Source organism: Spea bombifrons, chromosome 1 (assembly GCF_027358695.1).
Source record: "Spea bombifrons isolate aSpeBom1 chromosome 1, aSpeBom1.2.pri, whole genome shotgun sequence".
NCBI classification, from domain to species: Eukaryota; Metazoa; Chordata; class Amphibia; order Anura; family Pelobatidae; genus Spea; species Spea bombifrons.
Window position 1 is genome coordinate 59,316,060 of NC_071087.1, and position 16,997 is coordinate 59,333,056.

The window sequence follows — 16,997 nt, forward strand, 5'->3', positions numbered from 1 at the left end:
ATTCTTAATGTATATGAAATGTCTTGGCTTCTGGTATTTTGTTAGCACTTGCCTGGTTTATTCACTAAAAGAAGAATTGGCAAGGGAGTTTGCAGAAGAGTTGATGTTTTAATGTCTCACTTCACTATTCATTTTGAAGACCCAAAAAGTTTAACCAGCAAGGAACTCTGAGCTGGCCCAGCTGAACATATAGTTCCATGGGCAAGGAGACATTTTATTGATGTAACTATACATTATCCAGGACCAGCCTAGCTTTTTCTATGACAGAAGCCTATTGGGGATGGGCCTTCATAGCGTATATTGACAGGAAAGAGTTGAAACCACAACTCGCCTGACAACTCTCAATTTAGTGAATAAGCAAATTAAATTTTGACTGTCAATCAACACCATGCAAAATAATGTCAAGCACTCAATCCTTAATGTTAAATTTTTAAATTACACCTAAACTTGAAGTTAAACACATCTGCAAACCAATAGAAACTTAATTTAGTGCTATCGTACTTCTATTTTAAAAAGTGGATCTGTTATCTTATGTGTACATTTTTTCAGATTGCTCACAATTGTGCATATTTTTTTTTATACTAGATCTTGAACATCTTTCTTCTGTGGAGTCCATTCTCGTTATATTCTACGGAATGTATTGTATCAATTGGGATAGACAGCTTAACTCTGCTATGCACCTGGTGTGTAGTTTACAACAACAGCCGACTGAGCAATTACCTTTACCACATGGACACGTTGGGCAATCAGTAGATTCCTTTCCAGGTACTGAAAAGCTGGTTCCAAAACACTCAATTCAGTTGTAAACCGTCATTATGCTTTGCTGTTTGACCCACTTATAAAGTGTTCTAATAATCAGAGGAAAATAGTCATATTTTAATCTTTGAAGCTAAAATAAATAATGTTTGTAGAATGTTTGTCTGCTTCTGTCTGCCTTCTGGCATCTCTATGATGGCAAAAGTTGGTGAACTGATCATCCAATTGTACCAGTTGAGCAAGAGCTGATCAAGTGAGCCAGGGATCTGGAAGAAATTAATTGTGAGGTTCTTTACAGACCAAATTACTGACAAGGGTTGGTTTCCAGCTGGCTCAGTTCCTTCTCACATGTCTCCTCTTTTTTTATTAGATGGGCTTGAACCAACACCAGCTTGCTATTTGAAATGCTAGTCTTTTGTATCACTAATTAATCAGCCCAGCAAAGATAGCAGGACTCATGCATGCACAAATCCATATGTAAATCTAGAGTATATATTTTACTTAATCTATTAATATTTAAATATTTAGGACAATATTTATTTTGCCCTGAATATGATCAGTTTAAATTTCAACATTTCAACAAATGTACCAAATGGCTTTAGATTATGTTGAAGTAAAATTAATAGGTGTGTGTACTATGGATAAGGATATTCATATTCTTTTAGTTATTATCAGTTTAACTTGACTGCATTGTTAATATACAATTTCAATTTCTTTGTCATCATAGCTCTGAATGTAGAGACATCTTACACTTGTTTATCTTAATAAGCAACAAACTATTTCATTTTAACAGAGCTTCTGTTGGTATCAGGATGGGGGTTTTATCACCAGGTTCGTCGTCCACGCACCTGTTTTAGTACAGAGCAGTTGGAGGCTCTTGAGGAAGCATTCAAGAAAACGCCTTATCCAGATGTACCAACAAGAGAACGATTGGCTGTTTGTTTCAATATTCCGGAAGCCAGGATTCAGGTAGAGTGCCCCATTTCAATGTGTACGCCGTGAAGTTTGCTTTGTCATAGAAAAAAGTTATTTAATAGGCACAAAAATTCACTCTACTTGTATGATATCAATTCTCTCCGGTCTGCCTTTTTTTCTTTGTAGTTATTTTTCATATTCTTTATGTACCAGCTGCCAGCTATTTCATGCTCTCACTATGCTTTCTGTAAACTATTGTTCAATTTTCATTTTCCTAACTGTAGCTCAGGGTAGGTTTATACCTTCCTTCCATCTGAACAGTCTCAATTCATTTGTTCAAATGTGATCTTCTATTCTTACCTATGTGATTATTATTTCAATGTTTTCTCCCTCGGCTTGTCTTTTTTGCCCTCCTTTGAGATACCATGAGGTTCCTTTCTCCCTATATCTCTCCTTTGTCCTTTCTAATTGGACATATGCTTCTTCTCTATACACTACTTACATATCTATTCCATTGACCTCAACACACCAATCTCAGCTATTGTTTCTAAAGGTCAGTCTATTCAAAGCAGGATTAATGAATTTTCTATAATAATGAATTGTTGCAATATCCAAAAACCTCCACAAGCTAATTAGGTGTCTGGTGCTTATGTTTGGAAAGCTATAACACAACTTTGCAATAAAGAATTCAATTAACAGTTAAATTACAACATCCTTTATATTAGTTTCTCTTCACCGTTTTATTTCTAATTTCTCATCATTTGAAACTGAATGCTTGATGCTCTCTACTCTCTTTTACCAGGTTTGGTTTAAAAACAGACGTGCAAAGATTCGCAAAGGCCATAAGTGTGAGGTACACAGGAATACGCCGCCAACAGGACGGCTGTATAACAGGGAACAGAAGTTGAACTCTGAAAAGGGAAATAACTACTCACATTCACATGGAGACTATTGTTCATCAAAGAAATGCAGGGAGAAGCATGTTTGTTCCTGTCACAGAGATTTCTGTGAGCCCAAGAGGTACATGGAGATGCCAGCATCAAAGACTTGTAAAAACCACAATTATATAGACATTGATAGATGGTTAAATACTTGCAGATCAGGCTACCCTGTCATGCTGCAATTGCCACTACACCCCTGGAATTTGGTGGCATCTGTACCAACTTAATTAGTTTATATTATTGCGGCCAAATGCATCTTGATTAGAATTGCAGTATAGAACAATATGTTTCTGAATACTTAGCTAGAGATTATTCTTGAACAATGTTCGTTCTCTTTTTGTTTTCATGGAAGTGAAGAAATATTGCTGTTTTGGGAACCAATAGTACAGTATGTTGTGTTATAACTGATTTCAATAAAACTCTTGACCGTATACAAACTAAATATACCATGTGTTGTTGTTCATCTGAGGTTCTATTTACCTAACATTTAGACCTGCTAAGGAACAGGTGATTGTTATTATGTCTTGATATGTAAAACCATACTTTCTTTTCCATACTACTGTACCTAAAACTAAAGGATTGACCTTAAGTGGGGGGTAATTGTCCTGCACAGACCACAGTTTATTGCACATGATGACAATAAAAGAGGATGTGCTTATTAACATACCTGTTCCTCCACCTTGTGGTCGTATTCCCCACAATTTTTAAATTTATGTAGTCGCAAACTACAATGTCGTCACATCGTACAATGTGTGTCTTGTTTTTACTATCATTTGAGGTCAGCACTCTGCCTTTACGTCTGTGTTCACGCATGGCGTTGTGTCAGAGTCATGTGAGAGGCTATCACGACATGCCATGATCTAGCGATGGGAAATAATTGTATTTCTCTCAGTTAACCCACCATGAAGAAAAGGTGTTAAATCTACTTTTTCTACTTTGCTGATCTTTACATTTTCCTGGCAATACCATAACACTGCTGTGATATAAGACTCTAAAATTATTGGTAAACATCCAGAATGTATTATTATATAAAAGTGATTCAGACTACGTTAAAAACGTATTCCAGTTGTATCCTTTATGACTCCAAATGCAATCATATTACAAATATTCTGCACACATATTTAATTATGTTGAGGTTTTTTTTAGAATTTAACTGTATTGTTGAATACATATTATCAGTTTCAATAGAAAAACAGTGAGGTCAAATATTATTAAAATACTCAACATGTACATACTTTACATCTCTATTTAGTTTACCCAGTATCCTCAAAGAAAATATTTCTACAACATTTTTTTTTTCTTTTCACAGGGAAACGTACTCCAAAACCTAGTTTTGAATGACATTTTTTCTTATTCTCACATGGTTTTCTTATTAGTTATATAGTCCTCATGACATATGGTTAAGTGCCTCGCAGCACGAAACACATGAGGCCGCTTATTGTATGGTGCCTTTCTACTTTTGATTCCTTTTCTTTATTTTTTCTTATTTTCACATCAAATAGAAACAGATACATTAAAGTTGTCACCTGAGTCTGAAAGCATTACACTTTTTGTAAGTTTTATTATCAAAATAAAAATAAGTAACTGCAGGCATCTTGTACTGAAAGTACCGATCTGGTGATTGAAAACAAACACGCCTAGTGAAAAATTGGCCCTAATCGTTGGCAGAGTGGTATTAACCCTATATTTTAGATTACTACCTACAATGCTGCATCAATTTCTTATATAGGTAAATTATTTAGGTGGCACACTAAAACACGTTTTGTTGACTGGACAGGATATTTTGACACACACTGTATTTTTGTTACATGACCCATTGGTGTCTTAGACATACCAAGATTCATAGTCAGATTGCATAGATTAAATTTTGTTTTGTTATTCCTCAATTAATCTGTTGACATCAGTTTTTATTTTCCCATGGGATTTCAACCAAATCTTGAACAAATGACATGAGTATTTAATCGAAGATAGAAACATTCCATTATGAGGTGAGTGTCAGGGTTCCACCCTACTAGCCCGGACCATGGATTATTTATTTGCTGTAATGTCCTGCTGCTTCCACTAGTGGCCACCCTCCCCCTCCCTCTGGAGTCCTCAGGATCAGATTACCAGGTCAGCTGGGTCTGATCACCTGAGTGAAGCCTGCCTTTATTAACCTGCCCTGCCCTTTAGTCAGGGCCTTTGCATTGAGGTGCATGGACCGCTCTGCTTTGGCCCTGTACCGTGTGCTACCTGCCAGTGCCTGAGCTTCCTGCCTGTACCTGAGCTACCCGTGTCTTGTACCTGAGCTTCCTGCCGTCAGCCCACCCAGTGGGCCTCCGGACCTGTCAGCCCTCCCAGTTGGGCTTCCTGCCGTCAGCTCACCCAGTGGGCCTCCGGACCTGTCAGCCCTCCCAGTTGGGCTTCCTGCCGTCAGCTCACCCAGTGGGCCTCTGGACCTGTCAGCCCTCCCAGTTGGGCTTCCTGCAGTCAGCCCACCCAGTGGGCCTCCGTACCCGTCAGCTCACCCAGTGGGCCTCCGGACCTGTCAGCCCTCCCAGTTGGGCTTCCTGCAGTCAGCCCACCCAGTGGGCCTCCGTACCCGTCAGCCCACCCAGTGGGCCTCCGTACCAGTCAGCCCACCCAGTTGGGCTTCCTGCCGTCAGCTCACCCAGTGGGCCTCCGGACCTGTCAGCCCTCCCAGTTGGGCTTCCTGCCGTCAGCCCACCCAGTGGGTCTCCGTACCAGTCAGCCCACCCAGTGGGCCTGCGTACCCGTCAGCCCTGCCAGTGGGCTTCCTGCCGTCAGCTCACCCAGTGGGCCTCCGGACCTGTCAGCCCTCCCAGTTGGGCTTCCTGCCGTCAGCCCACCCAGTGGGCCTCCATAACCGTCAGCCCTGCCAGTGGGCATCCTGCATAGAGACTACTGCCTTTACTTGCTGGTCATATCACCTGTTACAATACAGTACCTTTCTTCATATTCTGTTGTGCTGTGTGTTATTTCGCCTGTCCGTACCACCTCACTTCCATCATGCATCGTGGGGTGCAAACAGAACCCCTTGTATCCCCTGCTACTGGGCTCCTACCCGACCTGCTTACCAGGGTCCTGACAGAATGCAAAGGCCAATACAAGGAGTCCGCGGGGATACCTGCAGTACTGGAATTGCTGGCGGAATGTCTTCTCCAGATATGTATATCTGTACGGACTGTTTTAAAACCCGACCATGGTGATACCAAGACCAAAACAGAGACCAAAAGCAAGAAGGCTCCTAAGAAGAGCTACAAGCGTGAGCCACTCACCAAGGAGGAAAAACAAAGAAGGCAAGTAGATAACCTATGCTATTATTGTGGAGAGACTGGTCATAGGATTTCATATTGTCCATTGAAACCAGCCAAACTGTCTGCTACCCACATCGAGAAACCCCATGCCCAGGAACCTGCATATGACGCCAGCAATGTCACAAAGCAGGAGCATTCCCTGTCGCGATCACAGACAGGTAATGCAGGGGTTAACCAGTCCTCAGCACCTGAGAATCCTACGCCCTCCATCGTAATGTCAGATGACCTCCAGACCTTGTCTGACGCCCCCGAGTGGTCTGATATGGACAGTGTGTCATCTGAGGCGGATGTAACAGACACATCAATGGATATGAACCCCCCAGCTGTTTGTGCGGTCAGGAACACCACTCCTACCACTCACAGGAGTAGGAACGGGAGACTCCAAACCGCAAGACACTCCCTTGGGGCTCCTGGTTATGTCCTAGCAACCAATGGGACAATCGTGCACAGAAAGGAGCTGAAATATTATGAGCAACATCTGCATGATCAAACGGCTGGTAGGCGTTCCTCCATTCCTGTCTCCATCCAGTCCAGTCCCGGTATTGGTCAACACCACTCAGAGGGATACAGTGTACAGGGGGTATTCCTATCCCCTGGCGAATGCTTGCCTGGTCCGACTTCTGTACTTACCACGACGTTCGCATCTGTGCCACCAGTGGCTAAGGTCCGGAACACCCAGGCCAGCACACCTGAGGCGCTGCCACCAGACCGTGTAGTGGCTTCCAATGGAACTGCCATACGCCGTGAAGATCAGCATGTGTTTGAGGAAGCGCTACGTGCCAGAACTAGGTTGTCCCGCCACAGACGGTGACACTACTGCCATATGCAGTCCTACGAGCACCCAGAGGTTGCTCCTAGCGGTGGGGATATGTCAGGGTTCCACCCTACTAGCCCGGACCATGGATTATTTATTTGCTGTAATGTCCTGCTGCTTCCACTAGTGGCCACCCTCCCCCTCCCTCTGGAGTCCTCAGGATCAGATTACCAGGTCAGCTGGGTCTGATCACCTGAGTGAAGCCTGCCTTTATTAACCTGCCCTGCCCTTTAGTCAGGGCCTTTGCATTGAGGTGCATGGACCGCTCTGCTTTGGCCCTGTACCGTGTGCTACCTGCCAGTGCCTGAGCTTCCTGCCTGTACCTGAGCTACCCGTGTCTTGTACCTGAGCTTCCTGCCGTCAGCCCACCCAGTGGGCCTCCGGACCTGTCAGCCCTCCCAGTTGGGCTTCCTGCCGTCAGCTCACCCAGTGGGCCTCCGGACCTGTCAGCCCTCCCAGTTGGGCTTCCTGCCGTCAGCTCACCCAGTGGGCCTCCGGACCTGTCAGCCCTCCCAGTTGGGCTTCCTGCAGTCAGCCCACCCAGTGGGCCTCCGTACCCGTCAGCTCACCCAGTGGGCCTCCGGACCTGTCAGCCCTCCCAGTTGGGCTTCCTGCAGTCAGCCCACCCAGTGGGCCTCCGTACCCGTCAGCCCACCCAGTGGGCCTCCGGACCTGTCAGCCCTCCCAGTTGGGCTTCCTGCCGTCAGCCCACCCAGTGGGTCTCCGTACCAGTCAGCCCACCCAGTGGGTCTCCGTACCAGTCAGCCCACCCAGTGGGCCTGCGTACCCGTCAGCTCACCCAGTGGGCCTCCGGACCTGTCAGCCCTCCCAGTTGGGCTTCCTGCCGTCAGCCCACCCAGTGGGCCTCCATAACCGTCAGCCCTGCCAGTGGGCATCCTGCATAGAGACTACTGCCTTTACTTGCTGGTCATATCACCTGTTACAATACAGTACCTTTCTTCATATTCTGTTGTGCTGTGTGTTATTTCGCCTGTCCGTACCACCTCACTTCCATCATGCATCGTGGGGTGCAAACAGAACCCCTTGTATCCCCTGCTACTGGGCTCCTACCCGACCTGCTTACCAGGGTCCTGACAGTGAGGTTGAATTGAACTGAATAATTAATGCAGCCAAAGGTTTGCATTATAATTTTGGGCTAGATAGAATTGTCTCTTTTTTCAGCCTCAATTACTGTGTAATAATGTGACATTAAATACATGGTTGAGCGGCATAAATGACATCACTGTAAAAGAGGGTTATAATGAAAGGTCAGCTCAGCCTATCTTGCATGAAAAGCACACTGAAGTAGGGAACTTTTATCGTGAATATTGATGTTGGAGAATTGGTGCGTACCCTCGTGTGAATATACCCTACAGAACATATTTAGGCAGATTACACTAAAAGATTAAGAAGCAGGTAAAACAAGTCTTTCCTTTTGTGCTTACTATACATGCTAGACTTGTGTAAGAAATACTTTAACATGCAGTTGGTGTTAGAATTTCACTTTTTTATTATTTTACACTTCAAATAGATAGATACAAGTTGCTTTAAGTTGCTAGAAAACTCCAGGACACAAAAATGTTAAATTTGTGGATGTTCCTGTTCTAAGAAGTCCTCAGCCCTAGTAAACAGTTTTATCAGTTTTTTTTATTTGTACCTTATAGTGTAAATAATGTGATAGTTTTGTCTGGTTATTACAGATTTCCTGTAGCTAGGGTCCTCTTTGTTGTCTTCATGTCGTGGAGATAATTTTCCCATATCCCTCCATATGGGAGAAAGCATAACTGGACCGTCTTCTAGAAGACCCCCTTCTTATTGCAGATTGAAGCAGCACATTGTTGCTTGTTTTATGAACCTGCAATTGAAAAAAAAATACGTCACATATTTATCACAAGTATAATTCTACATTTACACTAGTTCTTGTATAAAGCCTCAGTTTGTCTTTCTATAAGAGACGTTTAATGTATTACAGCAAAGCACTTTTTTTGCATGGCATGTGTGAAGCAAGAAACCACGATTTTCTTCTGGTGAACAAAAACATTGTTTCACTAAAAAGATTCCACTGGTTTAACTTCAGGGCTGGACTGGAGGTTTCCTGGTGGGCTGCTTGTCTAGGAGCCAGACGAGCAGCACTAGGGTCACGCTAACGTGTATGTGGGCCGGCGGCCACCTAACGGGTGCTTGCAGCTTGCTGCTGCTTTTCATTCCTAGTCAGGCCTTGTTTACCTTCCTGGAAGTTGCTGTCAGTCTCCTGAGCTGGCAGCACTGAGAGATCTACTGCACATGTGTTTGCATTCTAACCACACAAACAAGGCCTAAGATAATAATGGAATAATGTATTCCATTATATAACTGCATGTTCTACTGTATGTCACCTGGCAAGCAAAGCAAAAGAGCATTCCCAGAGAACTGTACTGCAATACACAAATATTACCTCTCTACACTTGCCACTGTGGAGAAAAGTAATTGTTACCGCTCATTGTCAGACTAATTAGAGTTATGGGGAGGAGGGTGATTGGAAATGGCACAAGAGAAACTGGGGAAGCAGTTTATTGTTGTCATGGTAATTAAAAGAGGGAGTGTGTCAAGGTGAAAAGAAAGGTGGATATTTCATCGAAATTGAATCCAGCAATGGATATTTGCTACTTCAGTGACTGACTTTAAAATATTTCATCTGTGGTACCTCACAAAATGGTTGTGCCCATACTTGTTTATAATCATTTGTGTTTTTGTATGTTAATATCGTAAACTAGTGTGTAATGTTTTCCCTTTTGTGAGTTATAATACACCTCAGTAATTTGCATTTATTATTATCTTTTATTTATATAGCGCCAACAGTTTACACAGCGCTTACATTTAAGTGTATTCACCTCCCCTTATTTATTAACACGGTAAGAGAGATGTAGCACTCTAGCAACAATACTTAAAAATACATGATATTTATAAAAAATTTTGAGCAAACATTTTGAGCAAACATTTTTTTATCTTCAAAATCCAGGTCAAAAGTTGCCAGGCCATCACTAGCCAACCTAGAAAATGCTTGAGGAAGGGTATAAGGGTATGAACTCATTTAAAACTGTACTTAGGTTTACAGAGGAAATTATCCTAATTTTCGGTATATAATTATCTTTATCTCTACATATGTTTTCACTATATAGTTGCTGTCTACTAGGTGCCCTGGGTGCATAATATTTTTGTTGCCACTTAATCCCCTATGGGTGGCACCTTAAAACAGCATCCTTATTGCTATGATTTCATGCCTTCTGAGGTATTGGGTTGGAATTATGCAGATCTGTGTAATCCCTTTCACAATCTTGGCAACTACTAAATCACCTTTTTCACTTTACCAGATTTACCTTAAACTCACTCCCTGATTTAATCAGACTGTGACTTGCAAATGTGTACCAGGGCCGAAAGAACAGAGAAGGAATGCAGTTCACAATTACAGCCAAGAGTAATAATAGCCAGATGTATCCACTGCTGATTGTGTTGACGAATGCACCTGTGATACATAGAATATATGTTAATGCAAATATATCACTGATCATATACTGAATGTATAAGGAAAAAATGAAAAGAAAAAAACACTAACTATGCTCATATTAACACGCTTTATTGTGTACACAAGCCTTATTGTGTACATTGGATAAAGTCAGACTATGAAACAAAGCAAGAATCTCCTGGAGTTACTTTTTCAATTCATGGACTATTCTATCAAAAGTACCGTATTTGCTCGATTATAAGACAAGGTTTTTTTCAGAGCAAATGCTCTGAAAAATACCCCTCGTCTTATAATCGGGGTCGTCTTATATGTCTGACTATGAGACGACTAAGATCCAGATCCCCCGCAGCTGCAGGGGACCTGGATCCTCCTGCCCCCCCCCCCCTGCGCCACTTACTGGTACTTCTGAGCCCCCGGTGTGTAGCTGGGGCAGCGTGTAGATATCTACGCGATTCGCGTAGACAACTTCCGCTGCAGCAGGAAGGAGGTGTGGCTAGCAGTGGGGGTTGTCTGCGTCCATCGCGCAGACCTTCCCCGGCTGTCAGAGATCAGATCAGTACCGGTCGGTACCGGTGCGAGGAACTCTGATCTCTGACAGTCGGGGAAGGTCTGCGCGATGGACGCAGACAACCCCTGCTGCTAGCCACGCCTCCTTCCAGCTGCAGCGTAAGTGCGTGGGATCTGCAAGCTGCCCTGGCTACATGACAGGGAAGTCAGAAGCACCGGTAAGTTTGGAGGAGGGAGGGGGAGGGAGTGTTAAATGGGGGGCATAAGGCATTTCTGGAGGCAGAGTGCTCTGTGAAATGCCTTTTAACCCCCTTAATACCACTCTGCCTCCAGAAATGCCTTTTTAACCCTCTATACGCCACTCTGCCTCCTGAATGCCTTAAACCTCCCTATATACCACTCTTCCCCATAATATTCCTTTTAACCCTCTAAATGCCAGAGTGGCATATAGGGGTATAAGGCATTTCTGGAGGCAGAGTGGCACATAGGTGGTCAAAAGGCATATCATGGGGCACAGTGGCATATAGGGTTAAAAGGCATATCATGGGGCACAGTGGCATTTAGGGGGTTAAAAGGCATTTCTGGGGCAGATGTGCATAACTGGGGGGCAGGTTGGAAAATAGAAGGAAATAAAACCAAAATATTTTTCTCAGTCATAGCTTTTTTTTTTAAAAAAAAATAGTTTCGATGAATTAACATTTACTGGTAAAACTTTTTTCCTATAGGGTTGTCTTATATTCAGGCTTTTTCTTTTTTTCCTAAATTAATATTCAGATTTGGGGGGTCGTTTTATAATCGAGCAAATACGGTATCTTTCGCAAGACTACATCTCTGATATTCCTATGTTATTGTGTGTAGCATTTTTGTTTCTCAAGTCGAAAGCATCTTTAGGGTCATGGACTACTGGACAGTTCTTCCACTATAATGTTTCTAGGGATTTATACCTTAATCATTGTATCAAGTTTCAGGTACTTGTATGTACTAGAATCAGTTAAAACACGATTGTAAGCTTGCGAACGGAACCTTCTTTACCTATCTGTTTGTCTTAGTCTGTCAGTTCTAGTTGTCCTATACATTGAATACATATTGTAAGAAGTGCTGTGTACATTGTTGATGTTATATACTTAAAATATAATAATAATACTAATAATAATAATACACTTTTGTCAGAAAAAGTGAGAAATATACTTAAGAAAGAAAGGCAAAAGCAAAATAGGGTAAAAATTAAAAATGAATAAATTAATGTAAGAGAAAGCAAAATAAAGATTGCTTGCTCTGTTGTATGTACGTCATTTCAGGGGCAAAATTGATATCTAAATACTTGTTAGGATGTGCTTCACTCTTTCTATTTTATTTGCCGAGCTCCAGGTCTTGACCAGAATTCTGCAGTACAAAGAAGGTTTACTAATGCAAAAGAATCTCAGTCGGTTTGAAGTAATGCAGTTACTCCATGTTAAGCAATGCAGCCAAGTTAGAAATAGATACGACTTCCTGAGATCCAGGTACTTTGACATAGTGAGGCCTAAGTATTATATATATATATATATATATATATATACCGTATTGGCTCGGATATAGGCCGCCCCCGTATTTAGGCCGCACCCTAAAAGTTTGGTGCTTTTTTAAAGAAAAAGTTTTTTTCTTTAAAAAAGCACCAAAAAAAAAAAACATTCTGCCACTCTGTCTCCCCCCCCGAGATATGCTGCCACTGTCCTCCTCCCCCTGAGATATGCTGCCACTGTCCTCCTCCCCCGAGATATGCTGCCACTGTCCTCCTCCCCCCGAGATATGCTGCCACTGCCCCCCCCCGAGATATGCTGCCACTGTCCTCCCCCCCGAGATATGCTGCCACTGTCCTCCCCCCCGAGATATGCTGCCACTGTCCTCCCCCCCGAGATATGCTGCCACTGTCCTCCCTCCCCGAGATATGCTGCCACTGTCCTCCTCCCCCCCCCGAGATATGCCACTCTGCCCCCCCTCCTCGACTTACCGGAGCAGACTCCCGGGTGTCTTGCGGGGCCGGCGGGGGCATCTACGCAATACGCGAATACAACCGGAAGTTGTATATGCGTATTGCGTAGATGTCCCCCGCCGGCGCCCCGCAAGACACCCGGGAGTCTGCTCCGGTAAGTCTTGGGGGCAGAGGTAAAACGCATCGTGTGGACGGTCACCGGCTGCGGCGATGCGGGTAAACAACCCGGAGGCTGTTTACCCGCATTGCTGCAGCCGGTGACCGTCCAGACGATGCGCTTAGACAACCTCCCGTGCCGGCACCCCCCCCGTGGAAAGTGCCGGCAGGGGATGCTGTCTGAGGACATCCGAGAGTAGGATGCAGGTCCCCTGCACTGCTGCGGGGGATCTGTATCCTAACCCCGCTGCCTGCCCGGCGCCCGGGACTCAGATAGGATATTTAAATACATGCATTCTCTAGGTGTGTATTGATTTCTTGCTTTAAGGTATGTAAATATTGATCACAGCACAACCCTGGAAATTGCATTGTTTATACTTGCTAGTATCTTCTTTCCTTTCTTCATTTTTAGGTTGTATTATATGGTTGTACTGCCATAGTGTAAACCAGACAATGGAATAGAGCATGTCATAGTCAACAATCTGTACAATTACACACATTGTGCTGCAAGGGCAATACATTTTTGTATACAAAGTTCAGATTTGCAAAAGATAACCATTTTCTTATTGAAACACAATATAAGAATATAAATATGTAAATTATAGAGGAGTGACCAGCTACTATGGCAACTATGCCTTACATTTATATTCTTATATAGTGTTCAGTCTCTCAAAAGATTTATATTCCATGCATATTATGTAAACCTCATCTAGGTGGCCTTTAAATCCTGAGAAATAGGAGGTGACAATACTTTATAAACCATTATACAAACATATAATAGAGATTTTTTTTGTACAATATGAAGACCAAAAAAACATTCTTTTAAATATGGAAAACAAGTTGTTGCCTGTTATCGCAGCACTTGCCAATTTAGAGCATAATACCATCTCTGCCCAAACTTGTGTTATAGAATATTGTTTCATCAAACTCACAAGATGAAGTTTCAGGATATTGTGACAGCCTGTAATTTGAATGAGCATTTACAGGGCATCCAGTGATATACACATTAAAGAGCACTAGAACATATTCTGTAACTTCTTAACATATAGTCACTACAGAAAATTACCAAGAAAGTTGAAATCATATGTGGAGGTAAAATATGCAGATGGTGTCCCAGTCAAAAATGAAATGAGAAAGTACCAGCCAAGGCCTATTGCAAGAGAAAGAACTGCAAACACAGACCATGAGGAAAACTGGATAGCAGCCTGTGGAGAAAATAAAAATGCTCAAATCAAGCAATAATTTTGCTTAACTTTATGTAGAATTTGCCTAATTGTTCCATAAAAAATTTGAATAATATCAAATACTGACAAGCTTAATTTAACTGCAACAAGTAAAACAAGTATTAACATGCCATAACTAAGTGCTAGCTAAAATGCAAAATGCACTAGACGGGGTTGCATTGTCCTACTAATCCCTGTTAATGATATTATAATAGACTTAAATAAACAGAAATGCATAATTTGCAAAAGTTTTCTCTATGACTTTTTATTAGGTAAAGCATTCCTTCCTCATAAGGTTAGATACTCTTATCATGCTCTTGCATGATGAATGTGTGATCTATTATGCCTTCATGGACTCCTTAAGGCTTATTCCCATCATCCTACAGAAAAAAAAAAAAAAATATATATATATATATATAAATACAAATTATGTGGTTTGCATGACCTCCAATTAACCAGAAGAGAGCCAATGGGTACAATTCTCTTGATTCCCATAACCAGACACATATACCCATTACTCTGTACATTGTGAAGTACCCATTACCATTAGTCCCTTCTCCGCAATGTGTATCTTATGTAATAATAGACCAAACATATGGCTACAACTGGCCCTTCCATACCCCTAGACTTTAAATGTCACCTTTAGTATAAAGGGTTTTATTTACTAAAACAGTTTGCAGGAGAGTTGAACATTTTATCTTCCTGATGCATTAAAAAGGACCATTCACATTGAGCTTCATCAGCATGAAGATCTTCCATTGGGCATCTATAATTTATAGTTTAAGTTTAAGTGTTCTTAAAAGTCACTTCACTAATTGAACTATGTTAATAGATACAGAGTTAGCTCTGCTCTTTCATAACTGAAACGTGCAAGATTTGGCCTCTACAATGCATTGTTAAGTGAGGGAACAAAAGCACACGTCTCCTACTAATTCTTTGCAGATATATACCAAAGAAACACTAAACGCAGTAGAAAAATATTCTTGGATCAAACCAAATATACAAGATAAATATTCTACTTTTGTTCGCAAGAACATTACCTCAGCCAAAACAGCAAATATTCCAATAGTGTTCACAGTAGAGACAAAAACCTGATAATCAAATATGCCCTTAGGGCCAGCAGAGTCAATGAAGGCTCCATAGGGAATGAAGAGCATAACCAAGGAGGTATATATTCCATAGATGGCGTAAAGCAGGATTCTCTTGCCACGGCGTCGGTCTCTTTGACCTTCAATGTATAATTCTGGGTGCAGAAGGCTAGTCTTGATGTCCACATCCTATACACAGATATACAAAACAACCAAGCTAAATTGAATAAAAGTGTAACTTCTATTATATTCCCAGGCCAGTTAATTTTCAAAGTATAAGAATATAATTGTATTTATATTTTCCTTCCTGAATACATCAAGTAACCTGAAGATATCATTCCCTCCATACGTTAACATAGATGATCAGAAGAGGCTAATAAGGCATTCCCCTCAGGTTCTCAGTGAACTCTTAGTTTGAACATACCTTATCCATTAATCCAATATAAAGTGCTCCAGCCAAAGTAAAGAAGATGGAGTTGAAAACCAGGAACCAGATATCACATGTTGGCTGGAAGAATGAAATTGCATTAATATTGTGCTAAGCCTGAAAATAGTAATTAGTGTCTGTTTAGTGAATTATGCCCAGCTACATAAAAAGTTTGCCATTCCCATTCAATAGAGTCAGATACACTTGTCCAGTTGGGTCATGTGCATCTTCTTCAATAGCTAGTAAATAAATAGATAATTTTGAATTTCATTGTTCTATAGGACTCCTATCAAACCCACCAGAGCAGTAAATCCATTGTAGAACGCAAACCAGAAATTGGACATCAGGCTGGCAAATGTCTTGTAGATGTAATAACTTAAATACTTTGTCAGGCGAAAATAGGACAAACGTCCATGCACAAAGAGCAATCGCCGAAGAAAGGAGAACTGGGCCAAGGAATAGTCACTGGCAAGAGCAGCCTGTGGACCCTCATTTCCATAGATTCCCACCCCGATGTGAGCAGCTGAAACAAAGAACATTTAATGTCAAACTGACTGATTCAAAAGACCTTTCATTATTGTAGATTAAGTAAAAAATGAACTTAGAATGTGAACAAAAGAAGATGATGTTCTCAGCTGTGTTTTTCTCTTTGATGCTACCCTAGGCCTGACCCAGGGCAGTGATTCCAGAAGTCTCCGCTGTGGCTGTCATCTTCACTTCAGGTGCTGAATCAGATATCTCCCCTGTAATTGGCCCATTAAGCAGCAGCATACCAGGGAACCTGATAACTTGAAATCTGCCCCCCGATTTTACAACAGGTGTGCTGCTGGCCCCTGCACCTGCCACCATACGTCTTGGCCAGGATATGTCACTGAATGTTCTAATCCGGTCTGTGCAAAATACATTTATAGAAAGGGAACATGACCCAGTTGTTGTATAGATGTAGCATACAGTGTTTGTTACTGTAAACACCACGGTAATTATGTGTTTAATTTTAACTATAAACACCTTCAGGTGATGGTGAAAAATCTTTAAAATTATACCACTTATGAGTACAATTTCTCCCCTGTCCTTGACATCAGGGCTGCCTTGAACTTTTAGATGCAGTCTAAAGAAACCTCTGGGAATGTACTTAAAAGTAGTTTAAATGATAATGTAGGCTAAAGTAGCCTTTGGGGTTGGCATTAATTAAATGCTCCATGGGCACCTATATTTTTGCTATGCCTTTTTGTGGCCAGTTTAAAGACACTTACCTTAAACATTAGCAAGTCTTACAGTACACCTCTATAGGGACATTAGGTTGCATGAAAACCTGCATTAGGTTGCCTGTGTGTATGGGTACTTAGTAACCTATCCACCGGAAAGCCGCCCAATACCTA

General features: G+C 42.0%; 1 protein-coding gene and 1 pseudogene across 1 annotated transcript; one reads left to right on the forward strand and one right to left on the reverse strand.

Moving 5' to 3' along the window:
• The first annotated feature begins 600 nt into the window (after positions 1 to 600).
• On the forward strand, positions 601 to 3,054 carry LOC128489776 (cone-rod homeobox protein-like). Its single transcript, XM_053461767.1, has 3 exons — positions 601 to 765; positions 1,550 to 1,725; positions 2,474 to 3,054. The coding sequence occupies exons 1-3, from the start codon at positions 636 to 638 to the stop codon at positions 2,837 to 2,839; spliced, it is 672 nt and encodes a 223-aa protein (XP_053317742.1). The 5' UTR covers positions 601 to 635; the 3' UTR covers positions 2,840 to 3,054.
• Positions 3,055 to 8,238: 5,184 nt separating this feature from the next.
• Positions 8,239 to 16,997, reverse strand: part of LOC128490312 (phospholipid-transporting ATPase IK-like) — a 40,280-nt pseudogene continuing 31,521 nt past the window's right edge.